General features: G+C 38.4%; 1 protein-coding gene across 1 annotated transcript in view; it reads right to left on the bottom strand.

Annotated features, from left to right (window-relative positions):
• utp4 (UTP4 small subunit processome component) overlaps positions 1-20596 on the bottom strand; it is a 62725-nt gene that overhangs the window by 19095 nt on the left and 23034 nt on the right. The window contains 3 exon segments of the mRNA XM_028810124.2: positions 5176-5298; positions 7963-8027; positions 14427-14523. Of these exon segments, the coding sequence (XP_028665957.2) occupies positions 5176-5298; positions 7963-8027; positions 14427-14523 (285 nt within the window).

Here is a 20596-nt window from a genome sequence, read left to right as displayed (position 1 = left end):
TTTCTGAGGACAATGGGTCTTTTAATTTCTGGTACATGCTTCCTCAGTTGGTTTGCCCAGTTGATTTCATACAAGGGACGCTACTGGCAGATGGCTGAGAAGCTACCCAACTTACTTTTCTGTCTCTCTCTTGCGCTGACTTTCTCTGATCCTGACGTAGGGGGTGTGAGCAGGGGGGCTGTTCGCACACCTAGACAATACGGACGCTCGTCTAAAAATGCTGAAAGATTATCTTCACGTTGCTACCTTCTGTGTGCAGCTGCTTCGTGAAGCGACATGCTGCACGGTGCTTCGCATACTTAAAAGCTCAAAGGGCACGTATTGATTTTTCACTGTTTGTTTTTCTCTGTGTCTGTCTCTCTCTCTCTCTCTCTCTCTCCCTGCTCCTGACGGAGGGGGTGTGAGCTGCCGCCTTCAACAGCTTTGTACTGGCAGTGCTTCGTATACTTAAAAGCCAAACAGCCCTATTGATTTGTTTGCTTTCCTCTCTGACGCGCACTCCTTTGAAGAGTAAGATATGTTTGCATTCTTTTAATTGTGAGACAGAACTGTCATCTCTGTCTTGTCATGGAGCACAGTTTAAACTTTTGAAAAAGAGACAAATGTTTGTTTGCAGTGTTTGAATAACGTTCCTGTCTCTCTACAACCTCCTGTGTTTCTGCGCAAATCTGTGACCCAAGCATGACAATATAAAAATAACCATATAAACATATGGTTTCTACTTCGCGGATTTACTTATTTCGCGGGTGGCTCTGGAACGCAACCCCCGCGAGGGAGGAGGGATTACTGTATATATATATATATATATATATATATATATATATATATATATATATAGATATAGATATAGATAGATCTATCTATCTATTATATACATATATACATACACACACACACACAGTTGTTTAAGCATTAGGTGTGTTCTGTGTGAAAAAATCCTTGTACCACTCACTGTGGTTCCTATTAAAGTGACTCCCTCTGCTGTTTTTATATTTGCTCATATTTGGACCTGCGTCCATATTGCATAAAGTGTGCAGAAACCCTTGCAGCACACACTGTGTCCTGAGCAAAAGTTTTGTCACTTAATGAGGGTTTTGTTAAAGTGACCCATCTGCCATTCCTTTTTTTGTTCATATCTTGCCCTGCCGTAGTGCAAGTGTGCATCGAATATCCAATAGGCTCCCACTTTCCCAGTCAAAAGTCTTATTCCTATGTACTATTAATTTTTTCCAAACATTTTACCAACATGAGTAAAAAAAGTGTTCAGAAAACAACACTGCTCAGTTTTTTTCAGAAAAGAGACTCCACAAACTAACTCCTGATGTGGCAATTTCAGACAAATACAGTATTGTGCAAAAGTTTTAGGAAGGTGTGAAAAAATGCTGTAAACAAAGAATGCTTTCAAAAATGAAAGTGTTAATCATTTATTTTCATCAATCAACAAAATGCAGTGAATGAACAAGAGAGAAATCTAAATCAAATCAATATTTGGTGTGACCACCCTTTGCCTTCAAAACAGCATCAATTCTTCTAGGTACACTTGCACACAGTTTTTGAAGGAACTCTGATGGTAGGTTGTTCCAAACATCTTGGAGAACTAACCACAGATCTTCTGTGGATGTAGGCTTCCTCACATCCTTCCGTCTCTTCATGTAATCCCAGGCACACTCGATGATGTTGACATCACGGCTCTGTGGGGGCCATACCATCACTTCCAGGACTTCTTGTTCTTCCTTACGCTGAAGATAGTTCTTAATGACTTTGGCTGTATGTTTGGGGTCGTTGTCCTGCTGCAGAATAAATTTGGGCCAATCATATGCCTCCCTGATGGTATTGCGTGATGCATAAGTATCTGCCTGTATTTCTCAGCATTGAGAACACCATTAATCCTGACCAAATCTCCAACTCCATTTGCAGAAATGCAGCCCCAAATGTTCAAGTAACCTCCACCATGCTTCACTGTTGCCTGCAGACACTCATTATTGTACCGCTCTCCAGCCCTTCGACGAACAAACTGCCTTCTGCTACAGCCAAATATTTCAAATTTTGACTCATCAGTCCAGAGCACCTGCTGCTATTTTTCTGCACACCAGTTCCTATGTTTTCGTGCATACTTGAGTCGCTTGGCCTTGTTTCCACGTCGGAGGTATGGCTTTTTGGCTGCAACTCTTCCATGAAGACCACTTCTGGCCAGACTTCTCCGGACAGTAGATGGGTGTACCTGGGTCCCACTGGTATCTGCCAGTTCTGAGCTGATGGCATTGCTGGACATCTTCTGATTTCGAAGGGTAATAAGCTTGATGTGTCTTTCATCTGCTGCACTAAGTTTCCTTGGCCGACCACTGCGTCTACGATCCTCAACGTTGCCCGTTTCTTTGTGCTTCTTCAAAAGAGCTTGAACAGCACACCTTGAAACCCCAGTCTGCTTTGAAATCTTTGCCTGAGAGAGACCTTGCTGATGCAGTATAACTACCTTGTGTCTTGCTGCTGTGCTCAATCTTGCCATGACATGAAACTGTCTTCCACAACCTCACCTTGGTAGCAGAGTTTGGCTGTTCCTCACCCAGTTTGAAGCCTCCTACACAGCTGTTTCTGTTTCAGTTAATGACTGTGTTTCAACCTACGTGTGACATTGATGATCATTAGCACCTGTTTGGTATAATTGGTTGATCATACACCTGACTATAATCCGACAAAATCCCTGACTTTGTGCAAGTGTACCTATAAGAATTGATGCTGGTTTGAAGACAAAGGTAGTAACACCAAATATTGATTTTGTTTAGATTTTTCTTTTGTTCGCTCACTTTGCATTTTGTAAATTGGTAACAATAAACAATCATTATTTATATTTCTGAAAGCATTCTTTGTTTACAGCATTTTTTCACACCTGCCTAAAACTTTTGCACAGTACTGTACATCACAGAGGCTGGTCCATCAGGGGAAATCTCTTCAGCACACACTGTGCCAATTGATAAATCTAAGCACTGCTTATCCGGCATCAACCAACAATGGTTTAAAGAGTTTGATTGGCCAATGATCAAAGAAAATGGTATGTGGTGCTCATTGTGCATGAAATATTCAAACAAACACCCCCCAAGGAGGGAGTTACCTTGGATAAACACGCCATGCACAAGAATTCGTAAAGAAAGCTTGCTGGTCCATAAAAAAAGTAAAACCCCCAAAAAAAGTACATATATAAATCCATAAAAAAATCCAATAAAAAGTGGGAATAAAAATCAATAAATAACTCCATTAAAAAATCTGTGGTTAAAATGCAGTTTAACTCCTCCTGATCTCAGCCCACCTCCTTCTCTTTCTCTCCGGTTCACCCATTGCTCACGCTGCCAGCGGAGACTCAGCAGCCATGAGCTCTTTTCGGCCGTCCTCCATCTTGGCTGCCTCCAGGCATCACGTGCAGGTACGACTCGCCCCAACTACCTCATTAACTCCCCGCTAGGGAATCCTTTCCCGGGAATTCAGGAATCCTGCATGTCATTCCCAGGAATCCCAGGCTCCCGGGATTGACACAGTGCACGGGCATCTCGCATGTGAGCAGTTTTAGAGCGAGTGACACTTATTTTTAATAAAACTACTGCAATATGTTGACACCAATAAAAGACTAACCTTAACTACAAGCAGTTCGTGCTGTCATATGAGTTCATGTATCTAGTTAGTTGCAGTAATAAGAGCGTAGAAAGCACAACGTGTCGAGCGTGCGGTCTTCCAGGCGAGAGCGCACCTTCATGCAGAGCACGCCAGCCACTGAGAAAGCACGCTCTGCCTCCACTGAAGTAGATGGCACAGTCATCAGATACTGATATACTTGTTCTAAACAACGCCCGCGCCATTGCTCTGAAACACCGCTGTTTCATCTTTTACTGATGCATCCAGTTTCTTGTCATCATTCTGTGATGGCAAGTTTCTTGGCACAGATAATGCGGATGCAACAGACTGATGCATTGCAATTTCAAGTTGCTGTTCAAAGCTGTTTGATGAAGTGCAAGCTGCAGCAATGGCGCCACCTTAACTATAACTGTTATTTCTTGATCGATTTTTACACTTTTACACGGTATTTATGCGAGCTTGGCCGTTCCCGTTCAGCCGGGAATTCCAGCAGTTTAATTCCTGGGAATCTGGGAATGGGAAACATCTGGGAATCCTGGCCCGGGAATGGATTCCCTACTCCCCGCGGTCGTGTAATCGCACCCACGGAGAGTGACACGGCTCTATGGATTTAAAAGTGGCCTTTTTGTTTTTTTGAAGCCGCAGACCCGCTATACCACATTCTATTCAATCATTACTCCAAAAATGGCAGCCCTTCAATTTTAAAATATGAAAGTAGCAGGCAAGAATGGACAGTTGCGTCAAAAATGATCAGAAGTCAATCATACAAAGACTTCAGTCCAAAACAGATTTTACTAAAAATGGCAACAACATCAGAGCTCAAAGAGTCATTTCCAAATTTAGCCAAACCAGCTCATATTGGGCTAGTGATCCCAGTGAGCACAGATGAATGTGAAAGGGGGTTTTCTGCCCTTAAAAGGATCAAGACATGTTTGAGAAATCGCATGAATCAAAGCATGCTAAATAATCTCATACTGATCTCCTTGGAGGGCCCAGATCCTGGGGACTTTGATTATGGAAAAGCTGCACACAACTGGGCCTCTAGGAAGAAAAGAAGAATAAGCATTTAACTGAAGATCTCTTCTACATATGCAAGTTGGCTTTGAAGAATATTTTAAAATTTTTCTTCATTAGGTTTCCCATACTTTGTTTTTCATTGTTTTCACTTTTCTTCCCGACAGCGATAATACTTGTGCCCCTTGGTTTATGTCATAACAATTGTTATTTAAAATTTTTGTTAGGGTTGCAGGATCCTGAATTGGATACTTCTTAAATTTAATAAAAATATTCTGGCGCAAGTGTCAAACCTTAAAAAAGGAAGTCATATTGAGCAATGGAAAATAATTAATAATAATTAACTAATAAAAATAGTGCACATTTAATTTTCCCCACCACCAAATTTCCCCATCCCGCCCCACCCGGCTAGAAAAAATTTCTGGGGAGAATATATTACGACAGTTAATATTACACAAAAAACATATTGTGGCACATTGCAAAACTAATTTCCAAGCCATATCAACACCTGCTGTTTCTTCTGTACAAATAGCTTACCTTTTTAATATTTACTCTGTTGCTGTCATACTGTAGTTGATACAACCGTATTGAGGAAACTGTGGAATAAGCAATCCAATTTCCACACTGAGATATGGCGCTACAACAAATGTGATCACTTCCCTAAAAATAAAAAAAATCAACAAAGGATTAAAAATAAACCTCACAGGTTAAGCAAACATTATTGGCATAAACAATTTGCACCACAATTCTTGATACAAAGACAACACTACGGTACATAAAATAAACTACATAAAATAAACCACACGATAAGGGAGTCCAGTTTTCTTCAGAGTTACTGTACAACATAACAGTATTTATTTCAATTCAACTTCTCAAATAATTAACTTATTTTCAGAAAGAAAAATAACTGAAGCCACAGAAATTTTTTTTTTTTTTTTTTTAAACAAATGCATGTGTACAACATTTTCTACCCTGCTTATTGAGTCCAGGATCACACAGAAAGAACACAGATCTCAATAGTACTAATCTATAGGCAGGAACCATACCTGGACAGAACACTCATGCACAAACCCCCAGAAAGCCAAATCACCAATTAGTCAAACACTCAGTTCACTGAGTGAAAATAAAAATAAACAGACTACTTAGAGGAAAAATTAATCTTTTTCGTTAGCCAATAAAAGGTGTCATTTTGCTTGACTCCTCATTACGTTGACACTGGGAGAACATGTAAACTCCTTACCGAGAGTGTCTGGGAGGGAATTTAAACCCATGTACCTGAAACTGTGATATAACCATGCAAATTACTTGGTCACCATACTGTGACTAAACGCTAATGTAATGAATCAAAAAGGGAAAAATTGAAAAGCTGTTAAAATACAACAGGATTTCTGTCTCATACCAATAATGTGTCACTGAGATGTATTTTAAGTTGTTTGGGCATCTTACTCATCTATACAAGAGCACAGAGTAGATTCTACCTAAACAAATCTGGCAAAACATTAGATAATTTGTGAGTGCTTAACCTACCAATGGGAGGGTAAACTTACATGAACAGGCCTCAAACAGATGTGCTCAAGTAAGGCTGCATGTAAACATTGTTTTTTTGACGGAAACTACAAAAAAGTACTATTATTTTATGGTAATCCTTTTTTTTTTTTTACTTGTACAATGTTACTAATTAACATTCTGCTAGATGCTGTGGTTTTATTTTTCAGCTAATTGTTTCACTGTGTTGAAACAAAAGAAAGTACAATCACAAAACACTGCCTACATCAGTGTCTTAACTGCCAATGCCAAAACAAACTCTGAATACAGGTAGTCATCAACTTACAACCTATGTGTCTTATGACCATTCAACTTATGACTGCTACTGCATCTCATGGGCAAATGACAGCTCTCACCACGCCAGCTCCATATGCCGCGATTCACTCATCTCAATCTCAGTGTATTACCTGCAGAGGTTGACTATGTTCAGTTACAGTTGTCTTACAATTACAGGAAAAAAGGGCAATTGAGCTCGACACAAAAGGAGATCAAGCAGTATGAGGGAGGATAGAAAGAAAATGTGACAGAGTATTACTTAAGTTATTCCACTGTAACCAGTGCTCACCGCACAAGCTGTACTGCGCTCTGGCTTTGAATCCAGTTAATTTCTGAACTGTCTGCATTGTGACTCATGATTTGTTACTTTGTGCAAATTGCCACAAAGGGGTAATGAAACCACACTGAACTCCTTTTTCTGTTAAATGTTTATTATCAGGCTTAAATATTAAAACAGAGAAAACATATGAGGCTCAAACTCTGCTAATACAATTCCTCCTTTCTCAATTAAAACAATTAACACTGGGAGATGCTCACCCTGATGATTTAACATAACACAGACAAAGAAAGGATTTCTGAAGCTGTTAAAAATTTGGCACCCATACAAGCAACAGTCATAATAAAACAAAATAATTAACAAAAAAAATAGAAATGTATACAATGTGCTAAGAATGATGATAAAAAAGGATAAAACAATATGACTTAAGGGACTTATTATACAGTACAATACATAAAATCAGGTTTGAATATATGTCCAGATTGGCTTACTCCGGTCTGTCGGAATCAAACATTGTCGTAAGTCGACAACTACCTGTACAGAATATCTTTGTTGTTCAGTACAAATGACAAAATGAAAACTGAAAAATTCTCTGTTTTTAACTGCTAAATTGCTACTTGGAGTTACCTCTTTCTACTCTGATTAACTTAAACAAACACAAATGGAATAAAATAAATACTCAAGAGTTATCAACATTGAAACAGTTATCAAAAATAAACCAATCAACAGTCAAACTGTTATCTGCTAAAGCCTCGCTCTGTAGAAAAAAAGCCACAAGGGTTTTCAAGTGGGAACACCTAAAGATCAATATTTCTGCAAATTTCATGTGCATTAACTTCTTGCTTTCACTCCTTGTATTCCTCATACCAGCGATTTACTATTTCACTTAAAGAAAGATGTCTAAAGTTGTTAATGGCTACTTGACTTTAGGCAACCTGACATTACTGATTGTTTTGTGTGTCCACTTACTACTCTACTATGATCATTCAGCTTTTCAGTATAACTATAAACATATTAATACTTATTTATATGCAATACAATTTATAAGCTACGATTAGTTCTACCTCAACTATACAATTCTGTAATTAATTTCTGATTCCTAAGATACTTTGTGTGAAAAATTGCTTTCACATTTGTCTTGAATTCACTTATGCTTAATTTGCACTGTTGTCCACAATTAATACAAGCAATTATTTGAAAAAAGGCAAAGCCAAACTATGTTGTACCTTTCTTTTTAACTGAAGTAACTTTTCAGGTTTTCTTGTAACTGGCAGTTTGTCCTCTTGAATACCTTTATAAAGAATGATAAAACATGAAAAAAATGAATAACTGCATAAGAAAGAATAGTAAAAAAAAAAAATTGATAAAACATGCAAAATTAAAATAATTTTAATAAAGAATGAAACTGGGAGTAAACCTCACAAAAACATTTTCCGGGATACAACACACAATATATTAGCTAAAACCCATGTGTTTGGGACACCAGATACCTAACATCCATGAAAACAGCTGTTTCTTTGGCCAATGCTGCAAAAAAAAGTAGATAAATCATAGTATATTTTATATTATATGTATCTATTATAAATAAAAAAAAAAAAAAAAAACTTGGGACGAGACATTTTTTCTGCGATGAGACGTGATCTTTTGAAGAGAGACACTTTCACATCCCGCAAGACGGGCAAGTCATGTTATACTTACAACCTTTGGAAGCAAGTCCCATGATACATACAGTATGCAGAGCAGGTTAGAGATAATGGAAGTAGGAAAATTCGAAAGTCTCAAAAAAATGAGAGTAAAGATTATATTAGCGCAAACAGAAAATATTATTTGGGGAAATAACAGAACAGAGAAAAGAGATTGAATAGTGTTTGAAGATGTCTAGGGAGAAGAGAGACAGGCAATGACTTTAAAACGTTTGCCATTGATTGATCAAAGAGGAGGTTATAAAAAAAAAAAAAAAGTTATCTGATTCCCATTGTATCACCGTTAAAAGTGGTGTTTTGGAGGAGCAACCGTGTCTCCTTGGGGTGCATTCAACCCCCCAATTCAAAACGGCACATATCGCTGGCAGGGGAGGGGGGAGAGAAGGAGTAGACGAGCGAAGTACAAATCATGCAGCACGGCAGAAGCAGCAAATCAGCTGCTGATCAAGCAAAGAGGAGGGGGAAAAAAAAAACAAAAAAAAAACATTTGTTTCCCATTGAATCATCGTTTAAGAGGGGTTTTGGAGGAGTGGCCACATCTCCTTGGGGTGAGTTTGGCCTCCCTTTTCACAATGGCACATTAAGCTTGGTGGGGGGAAAGGGGTTGGCGATCAAAGATGTTAAAATCCAGGAAATTTAGTAAATGTTTTATAAAATGAATGAGAAAATTTGCAAATGTCTACATTGAAGGCTGAATGCAATTATTTTTGTGCTAACGTATGTGGTTGGTATGTACGATTGGAGGTAAGGTTTGTGCAGAATGTATTCTATCTATCTATCTATCTATCTATCTATCTATCTATCTATCTATCTATCTATCTATCTATCTATCTATCTATCTATCTATCTATCTATCTATTCTCACCATTTGCTATTAGGATGCCTTTTTCTCTTTCTTGCCCCCAACTGCTGCCTCTCACAATGGGTTATAAAATAGCTTGTCACATAGAGTCAATTTTGCCAATTTTTCCTTTGTTTTTGAGCCATTTCATTTTTACACATGAAAAAGGGGATGAAGTAAAAAAAAAAAGAACCAGAGCAGTGTATGGAGTGACACTCTATACAACTATCCACCCATCCATTTTCCAACCCGCTGAATCCGAACACAGGGTCACGGGGGTCTGCTGGAGCCAATCCCTGCCAACACAGGGCACAAGGCAGGAACCAATCCCAGGCAGGGTGCCAACCCACCGCAGTCTATACAACTAGATAAGACCTATTTACATAATACAGAGTACAACAAATCATCAACAAGTGATCCATTTAAGGAAGCACTATAGTTACAAAACATTTATCGTTCCAAAGTTATTCTACAGGAAAAAAAAACCAAAAAAAAAAACCATGAATAGTCCTGTAATACAAGGTTTATTATTTGGGAATGAAAACACAATTTCATAAAAAGGAATTACAAAAACTGTGGGTAATGGTAAAGAAGAGAAACCATTTGTCACAATGCAAATGTTAAACATGAACGTGCAATGCTTTTATTGCCTATACAAGAAACAGATGAAGAAAAGCATCATGAATACATGTGTATGTCGGCATTTAAGTTTGATGATTGCTTCACCACATCGAACCATTCATCAAATATCGAAGCATGCAGATTGGTCCATTTGCAAAGCGGCTTGCTGTCACATGTTGATATTAAACAAAGACTCTGATGTCACGTTCCAACTTGAACACGCTGCACCCATCCCCCGATTTTTTGTTGGTATTGCAAATCATGCAAGCATCTCTTTAATTTATGAGGATGTGCTCAGAGGACGCGTCAAAAGAATGCTGGGAACGCGTGACAGCCATGTTGTGTGCGCGTACGTGCTCTGAGCGTGAAGCATAAACCGGCCCTTACAGTTTAAGCCATTGTGGTTAGGTCTCTTCTAGGCAGGCAAAGGACACCTGGGGCCTCATGTATAAACAGTGTGTACACACAAAAATGTTGTGTACTCCCGTTTCCATGCTCAAATCGCGATGTATAACACATCGCCATGCACATTTTCATGCTAGCTCAAACCCTAGCGTATGCAAGTTCTCCGCTCGGTTTTGCAAACTAGCGGCACCCAGCATCAAAGCAGAGCTTTTGTTCCATTGTGGTTTCCCTTTCTTTAGATCCACATCCCTGATGCAGCTTTATCATATACACTGAAAATTAATCACATATTGTTTATTAGTTTAAGGCATCTGATTGTAATTAACCCGGTACAACATAATGGTCCACGGAATAACCATATTCCAAATACAATAGCTGCTGTAGCGTTGCTACTCTCACTGCAGCTTCTTCTTTCAGCTGCTCCCATTAGGGGTTGCCACAGCGGATCATTTTTTTCCATATTACTCTCACTGTATTACTCGGAGTATTTATATCACTGTATCTGAGTGGGGAATCACAGCTCTAGAGCAGCTGATTGGAAAGAGAATTATTGGTATACAGCATCTAGCACACACTGCCCTCAGCCATGCTAGCTATTTGAACTGCTCTCATGCGACAAACGCTTCAGAGCCTTTCCTGTACTGACCTCGCGGCTCAGAAACAGTTTCATCCCAAGAACTATAAACACAATCAATCAGTCCATCAAATGCTCCTTGTAGAACTGTTTGTACTTATAAGTACAATTACCTCACTGTAAACTTGCAATACAGTTATAATATTAGATATTGCACAACCTGAGCCACTTTATAAAGCGTGTATTTACATAGGATGACGATATCATTTTTAATATGAAATGCAGCAAAATATGTTGATTATATTATACAGATAAAACTTTAACTTAATTTAAATGATCTATATTGTTAATAAGTAAACATGTGAGGACACTGTGTCGCAGCGCTAGCAAGGAGCTGGTGCTCCGCTCACGGATTGTTCCTGCCTCGCGCAGTATTCTTGCTGGGGCTGGCGTGACCCTGGATGGATGGATAGATGGATAGAATAATTAAACATGTACTACGAAGATATTTCAATGTTCCTTAAAAGTTCTGAAGAATCGTCTTTCTCAGGTTATAGATGGCGTAACGTCTATTACAGAGTTGATTGTCTGGCGATTGGGCATTTGGAGAAAGAAAATTGGGATTGGGTATTTGGAGTATGTTTGAAAGAGACAGTACTGCTGCAATATATTATTTCATCGAAGGTCGCGCATGGCGCAGCAAGCATCTTGCATGAGGCATGAACAATCACTGTGTCACTGTGTTCCCATGTTTAATACATGCTTTAATTCCTATCATCATGAAAATGATACAAAGTATACATTTCAGTATTTAAATTATTCAGAGCTGTAATATCATGAATGTAATTGATTCTGTGTCCTGTCAGATGAAGAGAAAGCCAGTTTAAGAAGCACATAGTTGGGGTGGGGGTTGATTTGTTTTCAATCCTATTTTCGTAAAAATGTATCTATTTATATGGAATGATTACAATAAAATCAATAAAATTAAAAAATAAATAACACGTAGTGACTCATACACATAGAAGAACACATACAAACCAAAACATTTAACGTGCTACTTTAGTTACGATGGGATTTGAGAGACTAGTAAATTAAACGATTTTAAGATGAAGTTTATGATGTTCTTCTTTAATGACAAAATAAACTACATGATTAAAGTGGAAATTTCGAGATTAAAGTTGACATTTCGAGCTTTTTTTCCCCAATTGTCTCCCTATTTTTTTTCCTTTTCTCTGTACCATAAGCTTTCATATGACACTCAAGACGGTGGGCTACGACTCGCCTCCTTACTGTGACTCTGATATCTGACAATTTCTTTTTTATTTTGGGCACTGTGTGACTTTGTGAACTTGAGCTTTCGAGTTTCTCCGACACTCTATGTCACTCGATCAACTTCCTTTTGTTGTTTATACCACTGTTTAAACCAACAAATAGTGCATTTTTCCTTGCCTCCACTTGATATTCGCTAGCGAGGACAGATTCCAATAAGTGCATTTTTTCTTGCCTCCACTTGATATTCGCTAGCGAGGACAGATTCCAATACTCGTACTAACCTGGTCTGTCAGAGGTTGCTTTGTTGTAACATTTGATTTGACTTAATTGTGCAAATCTGATGTATAAAAACGACCTGCAAATTTGACAAGGAGGCTTTGTTGAAAGCTATTATGAGTATCTACTGCAAGCAATTGTCATCTGCCTGTCTTGTTTTTTTTTTTTGTTTTTTTTTAACTCTTTGATGATAACAAGAAACATTTAGCAAATCTCCATTCTGTCTAGTTTTCACTACAATAGATTCTACATTATATTGTATTCCACTCACCAAGTTTAGTATCACCTGCAAAATTAATCACCTTATCATTTATATTCTTATCAGTATCATTTAAGACAATTATGCACCCATCCACATACTGTGCTCTGACTTCCCACTTCTATCTATTAGTTTGATTCCTAATCTTTAATGTGGTATACTTACCAAAGGTTTTCAGAAAAACTGTATCAAGTGCTTTTTTCGCTATCTCATAGGCATCAGCCTATTGGTAAAACACAACATTCCCTGTCTAAAGTCATGCTGACTACTCATTAACAGACTTTGCACACAAACACATGCACACAAATATATAGTACAGTATGTGTCCATTTGTTGTACTTTGCGATTAGCTGTCTGAGTTTATTGGTGTTTGAGGCCTTGTGCCAAAGTGATTGGCTCGACTGAGTCACAGCTCAGGTAACATTTTTGTCCACCATAATCAGTCTAGCATAGTTGGCAGATGCTGCCCTAGTCCTATGAGGCACTTAAAAGACCACTGAACCACTACAATCACCTCAAAACCAGTTCAGTTCCTCCTTGTCCATTGACTTCAATGTTCTAAACATTTCTGTGATTTTGCAAAACTCACGGCGAAGCAAACTCCACATTGTTCAATCATCACTACTAACTAATATACCTGTTCTTGTCACATGTTGCTCAGCCTTTTCCATCATAATTCCATTAATTTACTCAAGACGCATGTTCAGCTTTTGCCTGATCACCAGTTTATATAATGGGATAACTTTTGTTAGCTTCCAATCTTTACAATTCTGTAAAATGAGTCAAGTGGTTATACATGTTGTGATGGGTAGTCATGGCCATTACCCGACCAGGATACCAACTACATGGAAGGACCAAAGGAGAGAGTATCCACAGGGCACAACCTTCCCCAGGACACTACAGGGCAGCCCTCCTGGGCGGCTGTGGTACCACAGATTCCCACAGGGCATGCTGGGAGTTGTAGTTTGGTACAGCACTTTGGGTTGCATGTGGGCCGCCAAGGAGGGCTGCAGAGCACTACAGTTGACTACCACCACATCTGGGAGTGATTCCAGGTAATGGTGATAAACCACCTGGAGCACTCCTAGCTCCTGCTTAAAAGGAGCTGCCCCACTCCATTTGAGAAGCCAGAGTCGGGAAAAAGAAGGATGAAGTTTGCCAGTGGAGAAGTGGAGGCAGAAAGAGAGAGAAAAAGAGAGAAGTCAAGACTAGCTATTAGTGTTTGGTGATTTGTACTGTGTTACTGTGGGAAGCGAAGGGAAAAGCGCTCCCCCACTGTTTATCCACTGCGGAACTGAATTTCTAAATTTGGTCTAAATTAAATTTGCTGAGTTTATACTTAAAAACTCAAAATCACTTTTGACCATGCTGTCTTATACATGGATCTGTAATTAATTCACCTTGACCAGACTATATTTTATCACCATATAGTCATGATTTTAAGTTCAGCCAGGAACAACAGGAAACAATCAGCCACACAATAATGAGCAGTACCTAGTTAAATGGCTCCTGACAGAAGGTTAAATCTTCGAAGCCATTGTTTGTTTTAATTAATGGCAGAACAATCCTTCCTTCCATTTTCCAGCCTAACATTAAACTGGGTGAAAGTAAAATCGGAATAGTGAGTAACAATAACATTGACTAATATCTGTCACTCGGGTCATTCAACATTGAGCTGAAAAAATCATTAATCAATCAATACTGTACAAGACTGAAACGTGAATTCATGGATTACTTACTCTTGACATCTGTGCCTCCCAGCTTCCACACTTCCAATTGATCAGGATACTGAAACATCAGGAGATTGTGTTTCTTTGCACAGCATACTAATTTTCTCTATAAAATATATTAAAAACAGTTTATATACACTATCATAAAAATCCTGATGCATGCATTGAACCATCTCTGGTAGTTTTTATTTTTTCATAGCAGCTGTAAGAAGCCATATAAAATATCAGATTTTCACATATAAGCAGCTGGCACATAAACAGTCATTCAAAGTTAACCAACAAAAGGAAAACATTAAAATTCGGGTTATCCTATATTTTTACCCAAAAACTGACTTTTTCAGAGGAATACAAGCAGGACTGTGCAATCCAGCACTGTCACAGCAACTTTGACATTACTATGAACTGGCAGTGTTATTTTACTCAAATTACTGAATACTGCACAATGGGAATGGAAAGCACTGAAATGGAGGAAAAAAAAGTAGTCAATGAAGAACTATTTAGAAATTCCTCAGAGTACAGAAGCTCTTTGTAAACACCAATTTTAACCATGTTCTCTAACTAGTAGTTGAACATATTTAATACTTGTGCACCTTCTAGCCATTTTACTGATTTCTACACTTATCCTCCTTTTTTCCCCCCTCACTTTTCTTTTTGGCAGGAATGGGACCTGTACATGATAAATGTACTGTGCCAAAATGTGTTTAAAATAAATCAAGATATATATTTAATCTATAACACACTGTTAGATAGTAAAACAAAAATCCAGTCAAAATGTGACTATAATCCATGTTTAAACTGACATACTAACATACAAACGCAAAGAAAATAAGTAGATATTAAATGTTTATACACCCAAATAAAACTTTAGTTTCTGTTGTTTCTGTTCTGTTAAAGCCTTCAGTCAAGACCAATACAGTTAGTTCTTTTAAAATTTTTAATATGATTTAAGAAAATAAAAAAGAAAAATAAAGACATTCAATGTCTTTGAAAATAAATTTCAAACTTATTTTAACTTATGCTTGGAGGATGCCACTTTCACTTTGATTACATCTACCAACTTATCACACCTCTGGCCTCATGTATAACGGCGTGCGTAGAACTCACACTATAACATGGTGTAAGCACAAAAGAGGGATTGTGCGTACGCACAGAAAAATCCAGATGCAGGAATCTGTGCGCACGCAAACTTTCACGTTCTTCCACTACATAAATCCCGATCAGCGTGAAAAGTAACGCACGTGCACGCGCCTTCTGTCCTGCCCCAACTCCTCCCAGAATTACGCCTATTTGAATATGCAAATCAATATAAATAGCCTTCTGTGAAAAGACAATGGGAAAAGCACAGGGGAAAATAAGAATTTCAGCGAATACCAAGTGGAGGCAAAGTAAAAACGTACTATTTGTTGGTTTAAACAGTGGTATAATCAATAAAAGAAAGTTGATCGAGTGACAGAGTGTTGGAGAAACTCGAAAGATCCAAGTTCACAAAGTCGCACAGTGCCCGAAATAAAAAAGAAATCACATATCAAAGTCGCCGTGAAAAGGCGAGTCGTAGCCCACCGTCTGAGTGTCATATGAAAGCTTATTAGGGTACAGACAAAACAAATAGGCACACAGTGGGAAAAAAGCACGAATGTCAACTTTAATCTCGAAATTTCCACTTTAATCACGTAGTTTATTTTGCCATTAAAGTAGAACATCATAAACTTCATCTTAAAATCATTTATTTTACTAGTTTCTCAAGTAGCACGTTAAATGCTTTGTTCTGTATTTGATCTTCTATGTGCTCTGTGTGTGTGAATCACTACGTGCTTCCGTTCTTTCTCTTTCTCCGCCAGGACACAGAATCCATTACATTCGTGATATTACAGCTCTCTGAATAATTAAAATACTGAGATGTATACGTGAAATCATTTTCATGATGATAGGAATGAAAGCATGTTATTAAACATGGGAAACACGGTGGCGTAGTGATTGTTCATATCTCACGCAAGAGGCTTGCTGCGCCATGTGCGACCTTCGATGAAATAATTTATTACAGAAGTACTGTCTCTTTCAAACGTACTAACCTCCAATTCCTGTCCTTACTTTTCTTTCTCCAAATGCCCAATTGCCACACAATCAGCTCTGTAATAGACGTTAAGCCATCTGTAAGCTTAGAACGGCGATTCTTCAAAACTTTTAAGGAACATTGAAATATCTTCGTAGTACATGTTTAATTATTCTATCCGTCTATCTTTCCAGTGTCGCATCAGCGCAAGAATACAACGCAATGCAGGAACAATCCCTGAACTAGCTAGTACTGCGGCACCGTGTCCTCACATGTTTAATTATTAACAATACAGATTATTGTAATGAAGTTAAAGTTTTATCTGTATAATATAATCAACATAATTTTGCTGCATTTCATCTTAAAAATGAATACCGTCATCATGCAGTGGTGTGAAAAACTATTTGCCCCCTTCCTGATTTCTTATTCTTTTGCATGTTTGTCACACAAAATGCTTCTGATCATCAAACACATTTAACCATTAGTCAAATATAACACAAGTAAACACAAAATGCAGTTTTTAAATGATGGTTTTTATTATTTAGGAGAAAAAAAATCCAAACCTACATGGCCCTTGTGTGAAAAAGTAATTGCCCCCTTGTCAAAAAATAACCTAACTGTGGTGTATCACACCTGAGTTCAATTTCCGTAGCCACCCCCAGGCCTGATTACTGTCACACCTGTTTCAATCAAGAAATCACTTCAATAGGAGCTGCCTGACACAGAGAAGTAGACCAAAAGCACCTCAAAAGCTAGACATCATGCCAAGATCCAAAAGAAATTCAGGAACAAATGAGAACAGAAGTAATTGAGATCTATCAGTCTGGTAAAGGTTATAAAGCCATTTCTAAAGCTTTGGGACTCCAGCGAACCACAGTGAGAGCCATTATCCACAAATGGCAAAAACATGGAACAGTGGTGAACCTTCCCAGGAGTGGCCGGCCGACCAAAAATTACCCCAAGAGCGCAGAGACGACTCATCCGAGAGGTCACAAAAGACCCCAGGACAACGTCTAAAGAACTGCAGGCCTCACTTGCCTCAATTAAGGTCAGTGTTCACGACTCCACCATAAGAAAAGAGACTGGGCAAAAACGGCCTGCATGGCAGATTTCCAAGACGCAAACCACTGTTAAGCACAAAGAACATTAGGGCTCGTCTCAATTTTGCTAAGAAACATCTCAATGATTGCCAAGACTTTTGGGAAAATACCTTGTGGACTGATGAGTCAAAAGTTGAACTTTTTGGAAGGCAAATGTCCCGTTACATCTGGCGTAAAAGGAAACACAGCATTTCAGAAAAAGAACATCATACCAACAGTAAAATATGGTGGTGGTAGTGTGATGGTCTGGGGTTGTTTTGCTGCTTCAGGACCTGGAAGGCTTGCTGTGATAGATGGAACCATGAATTCTACTGTCTACCAAAAAATCCCGAAGGAGAATGTCCGGCCATCTGTTCGTCAACTCAAGCTGAAGCGATCTTGGTGCTGCAACAGGACAATGACCCAAAACACACCAGCAAATCCACCTCTGAATGGCTGAAGAAAAACAAAATGAAGACTTTGGAGTGGCCTAGTCAAAGTCCTGACCTGAATCCAATTGAGATGCTATGGCATGACCTTAAAAAGGCGGTTCATGCTAGAAAACCCTCAAATAAAGCTGAATTACAACAATTTTGCAAAGATGAGTGGGCCAAAATTCCTCCAGAGCGCTGTAAAAGACTCATTGCAAGTTATCGCAAACGCTTGATTGCAGTTATTGCTGCTAAGGGTGGCCCAACCAGTTATTAGGTTCAGGGGGCAATTACTTTTTCACACAGGGCCATGTAGGTAGATTTTTTTTCCTCCCTAAATAATAAAAACCACCATTTACAAACTGCATTTTGTGTTTACTTGTGTTATATTTGACTAATGGTTAAATGTGTTTGATGATCAGAAACATTTTGTGTGACAAACATGCAAAAGAATAAGAAATCAGGAAGGGGGCAAATAGTTTTTCACACCACTGTATGTAAATACGCGCTTTATAAAGTGGCGCAGGTTGTGCAATATTATAACTGTAGTGCAAGTTTACAGTGAGGTAATTGTACTTATAAGTAAACAATTCTACAAGGAGCACTTGATGGACTGATAGAGTGCGTTTAGAGTTCTTGGGATGAAACCTTTTCTAAACCGCGAAGTCCGTACTGGGAAGTCTCTAAAGCGTTTTGCCGTGGCTCAGGCAGCGTCTGCTTCATGCTGTATACCGATATTTCTCTTTCCGATCAGCTGCTGCTGTGATTCCCCACTCAGATACAGTGATATAAATACTCCGAGTGGTGCAGCGAGAGTAATATGGAAAAAGATGATCTGCTGTGGCAACCCTTAACGGGAGCAGCTGAAAGAAGAAGAAGATGCAGTGAGAGTTACAACGCTAAAGCAGTTATGGTATTTGGAATACTATGGCTATTCCCTGGACCATTATATTGCTGCAGGTTAATTACAATCAGATGCATTACACTAGTAAACAATATGCAGTTAGTTTCAGTGCATTTATAAAGCAGCGTCAGGAATATGGATCTAAGAAAGAAAGGTGCTCACACAGGAACAGTAGCACTGCTTTGATGCTGGGTGCTGCCAGTCTGCAAAACCGATCAGAGAAATTGCGTACGGCAAGGTACGAGTTACCGTGGAAATGTGCGTGGCTTTACGCCAAGTTTAGGTTTGATACATCGCGATTTGAGCGTGGAAACGGGAGTACGCAACATTTCTGTGCGTACGCACCGTTTATACATGAGGCCCCTGGATTCTGCTTTGTATCCTCATTTTTGCAGAACAGTTCAAATACATTCTATGCAGTCCTTTTTATGCAAGTCCACAGATTTTCTATAAAACTAAGGTCCTTGGTCTGTCTAGGTCACCCGAGGAAAATGGTCTTCCTTTTGAAAAACCATTCTTTGGTTGAGATGGCTGTGTTTTTTTGGATCACTGTCACAATGAAAGACAAAAAAAAATCTTTTGTAGCCTGACAGGAGCAGCCGAAAGAAGAAGAAGCTACAGCTTTATGGTAAATACCTGAAGGCCTAACATCAAAAATCTTCACATATGAAGCAATTCATTTCATTATCATTCTGACTTTGTACTAAACACGTCTTGGAACTTAAGCCAAAAAAAAAAAAAAATACCTTGTTTATACCAGACCATAAGAAACTTTCCACAAGTTTCTACATGATTGAATGTGTGTTCTCTTAACTTTCGTATAGGACTGGATTTTCCAGTTTTGTTAGGAGGGAAAAAACCCTCAATTCTCAGTAAACTATCCCATACATAAAATGGCAATAATATGCAGGAGGTGGACAATCACTGCCCTAAACTGCTACAGCTCCTTTTATGGTCACAATTGGCCTAAACGGCCTCCCCCAGGAGCTGCCTGCAATAAAAAATTTAATCCGTTTGTTGGCCTCTTGTGGACTATAGTCTGCCCTATGCAACTGCGAATCTTTCAGGGAATTCCTACAGAAACATCCAATTTAATTCGGGGCTAATCAGAAACTTTTCAAATGATGTCAATTTCCTTTTGTACATAATTGGGAATGTTACTGGTTAAACCTGAACCAAGCTATTATTCTCATTATAAACAGTACACATATATTAGCAAACACACACACACACTGAATGTTTGTGATTTTTATTATAACCAAAATTAAAAAGTTTCATTATTTATGAAAAGGATTGACATGACTTGTCTTATAGTCTTTGAAATATTCTAAATACATTGGGGATTTACATGTATATACACACACACACGCACACGCACACGCACACACACAATATCTTTATTAGCTGATAATTCATAAGTCACTTTATAAAAATACAGACTGCCAAAAATAAATGCATTTCCACTCTAGTAAAATGTTCCAAAATATTTTGCCTTTAGATACTAGTTTGAACACGTTGACTATAAATAAAATTACACCTTCTTGAATTAAATGAAAGCAATTTATCTTTTCTGAGAAAGTGAAACTTACAGGTATTTAGCACAGTAACCTATACCTCATTGCTCAGTTTGGTACTTAAAGATGCATTATTCATTTACAGCATTATTTACTATTCAGAGTATAAACAGTTCTATCACGAATACTGTATTAGTATAA

The sequence above is a fragment of the Erpetoichthys calabaricus genome, chromosome 9 (genome assembly GCF_900747795.2).
Source record: "Erpetoichthys calabaricus chromosome 9, fErpCal1.3, whole genome shotgun sequence".
Classification (NCBI taxonomy): domain Eukaryota; kingdom Metazoa; phylum Chordata; class Cladistia; order Polypteriformes; family Polypteridae; genus Erpetoichthys; species Erpetoichthys calabaricus.
The sequence above is the reverse complement of the archived record's forward strand: the minus strand, read 5'-3'. Positions and strand labels throughout refer to the sequence as shown.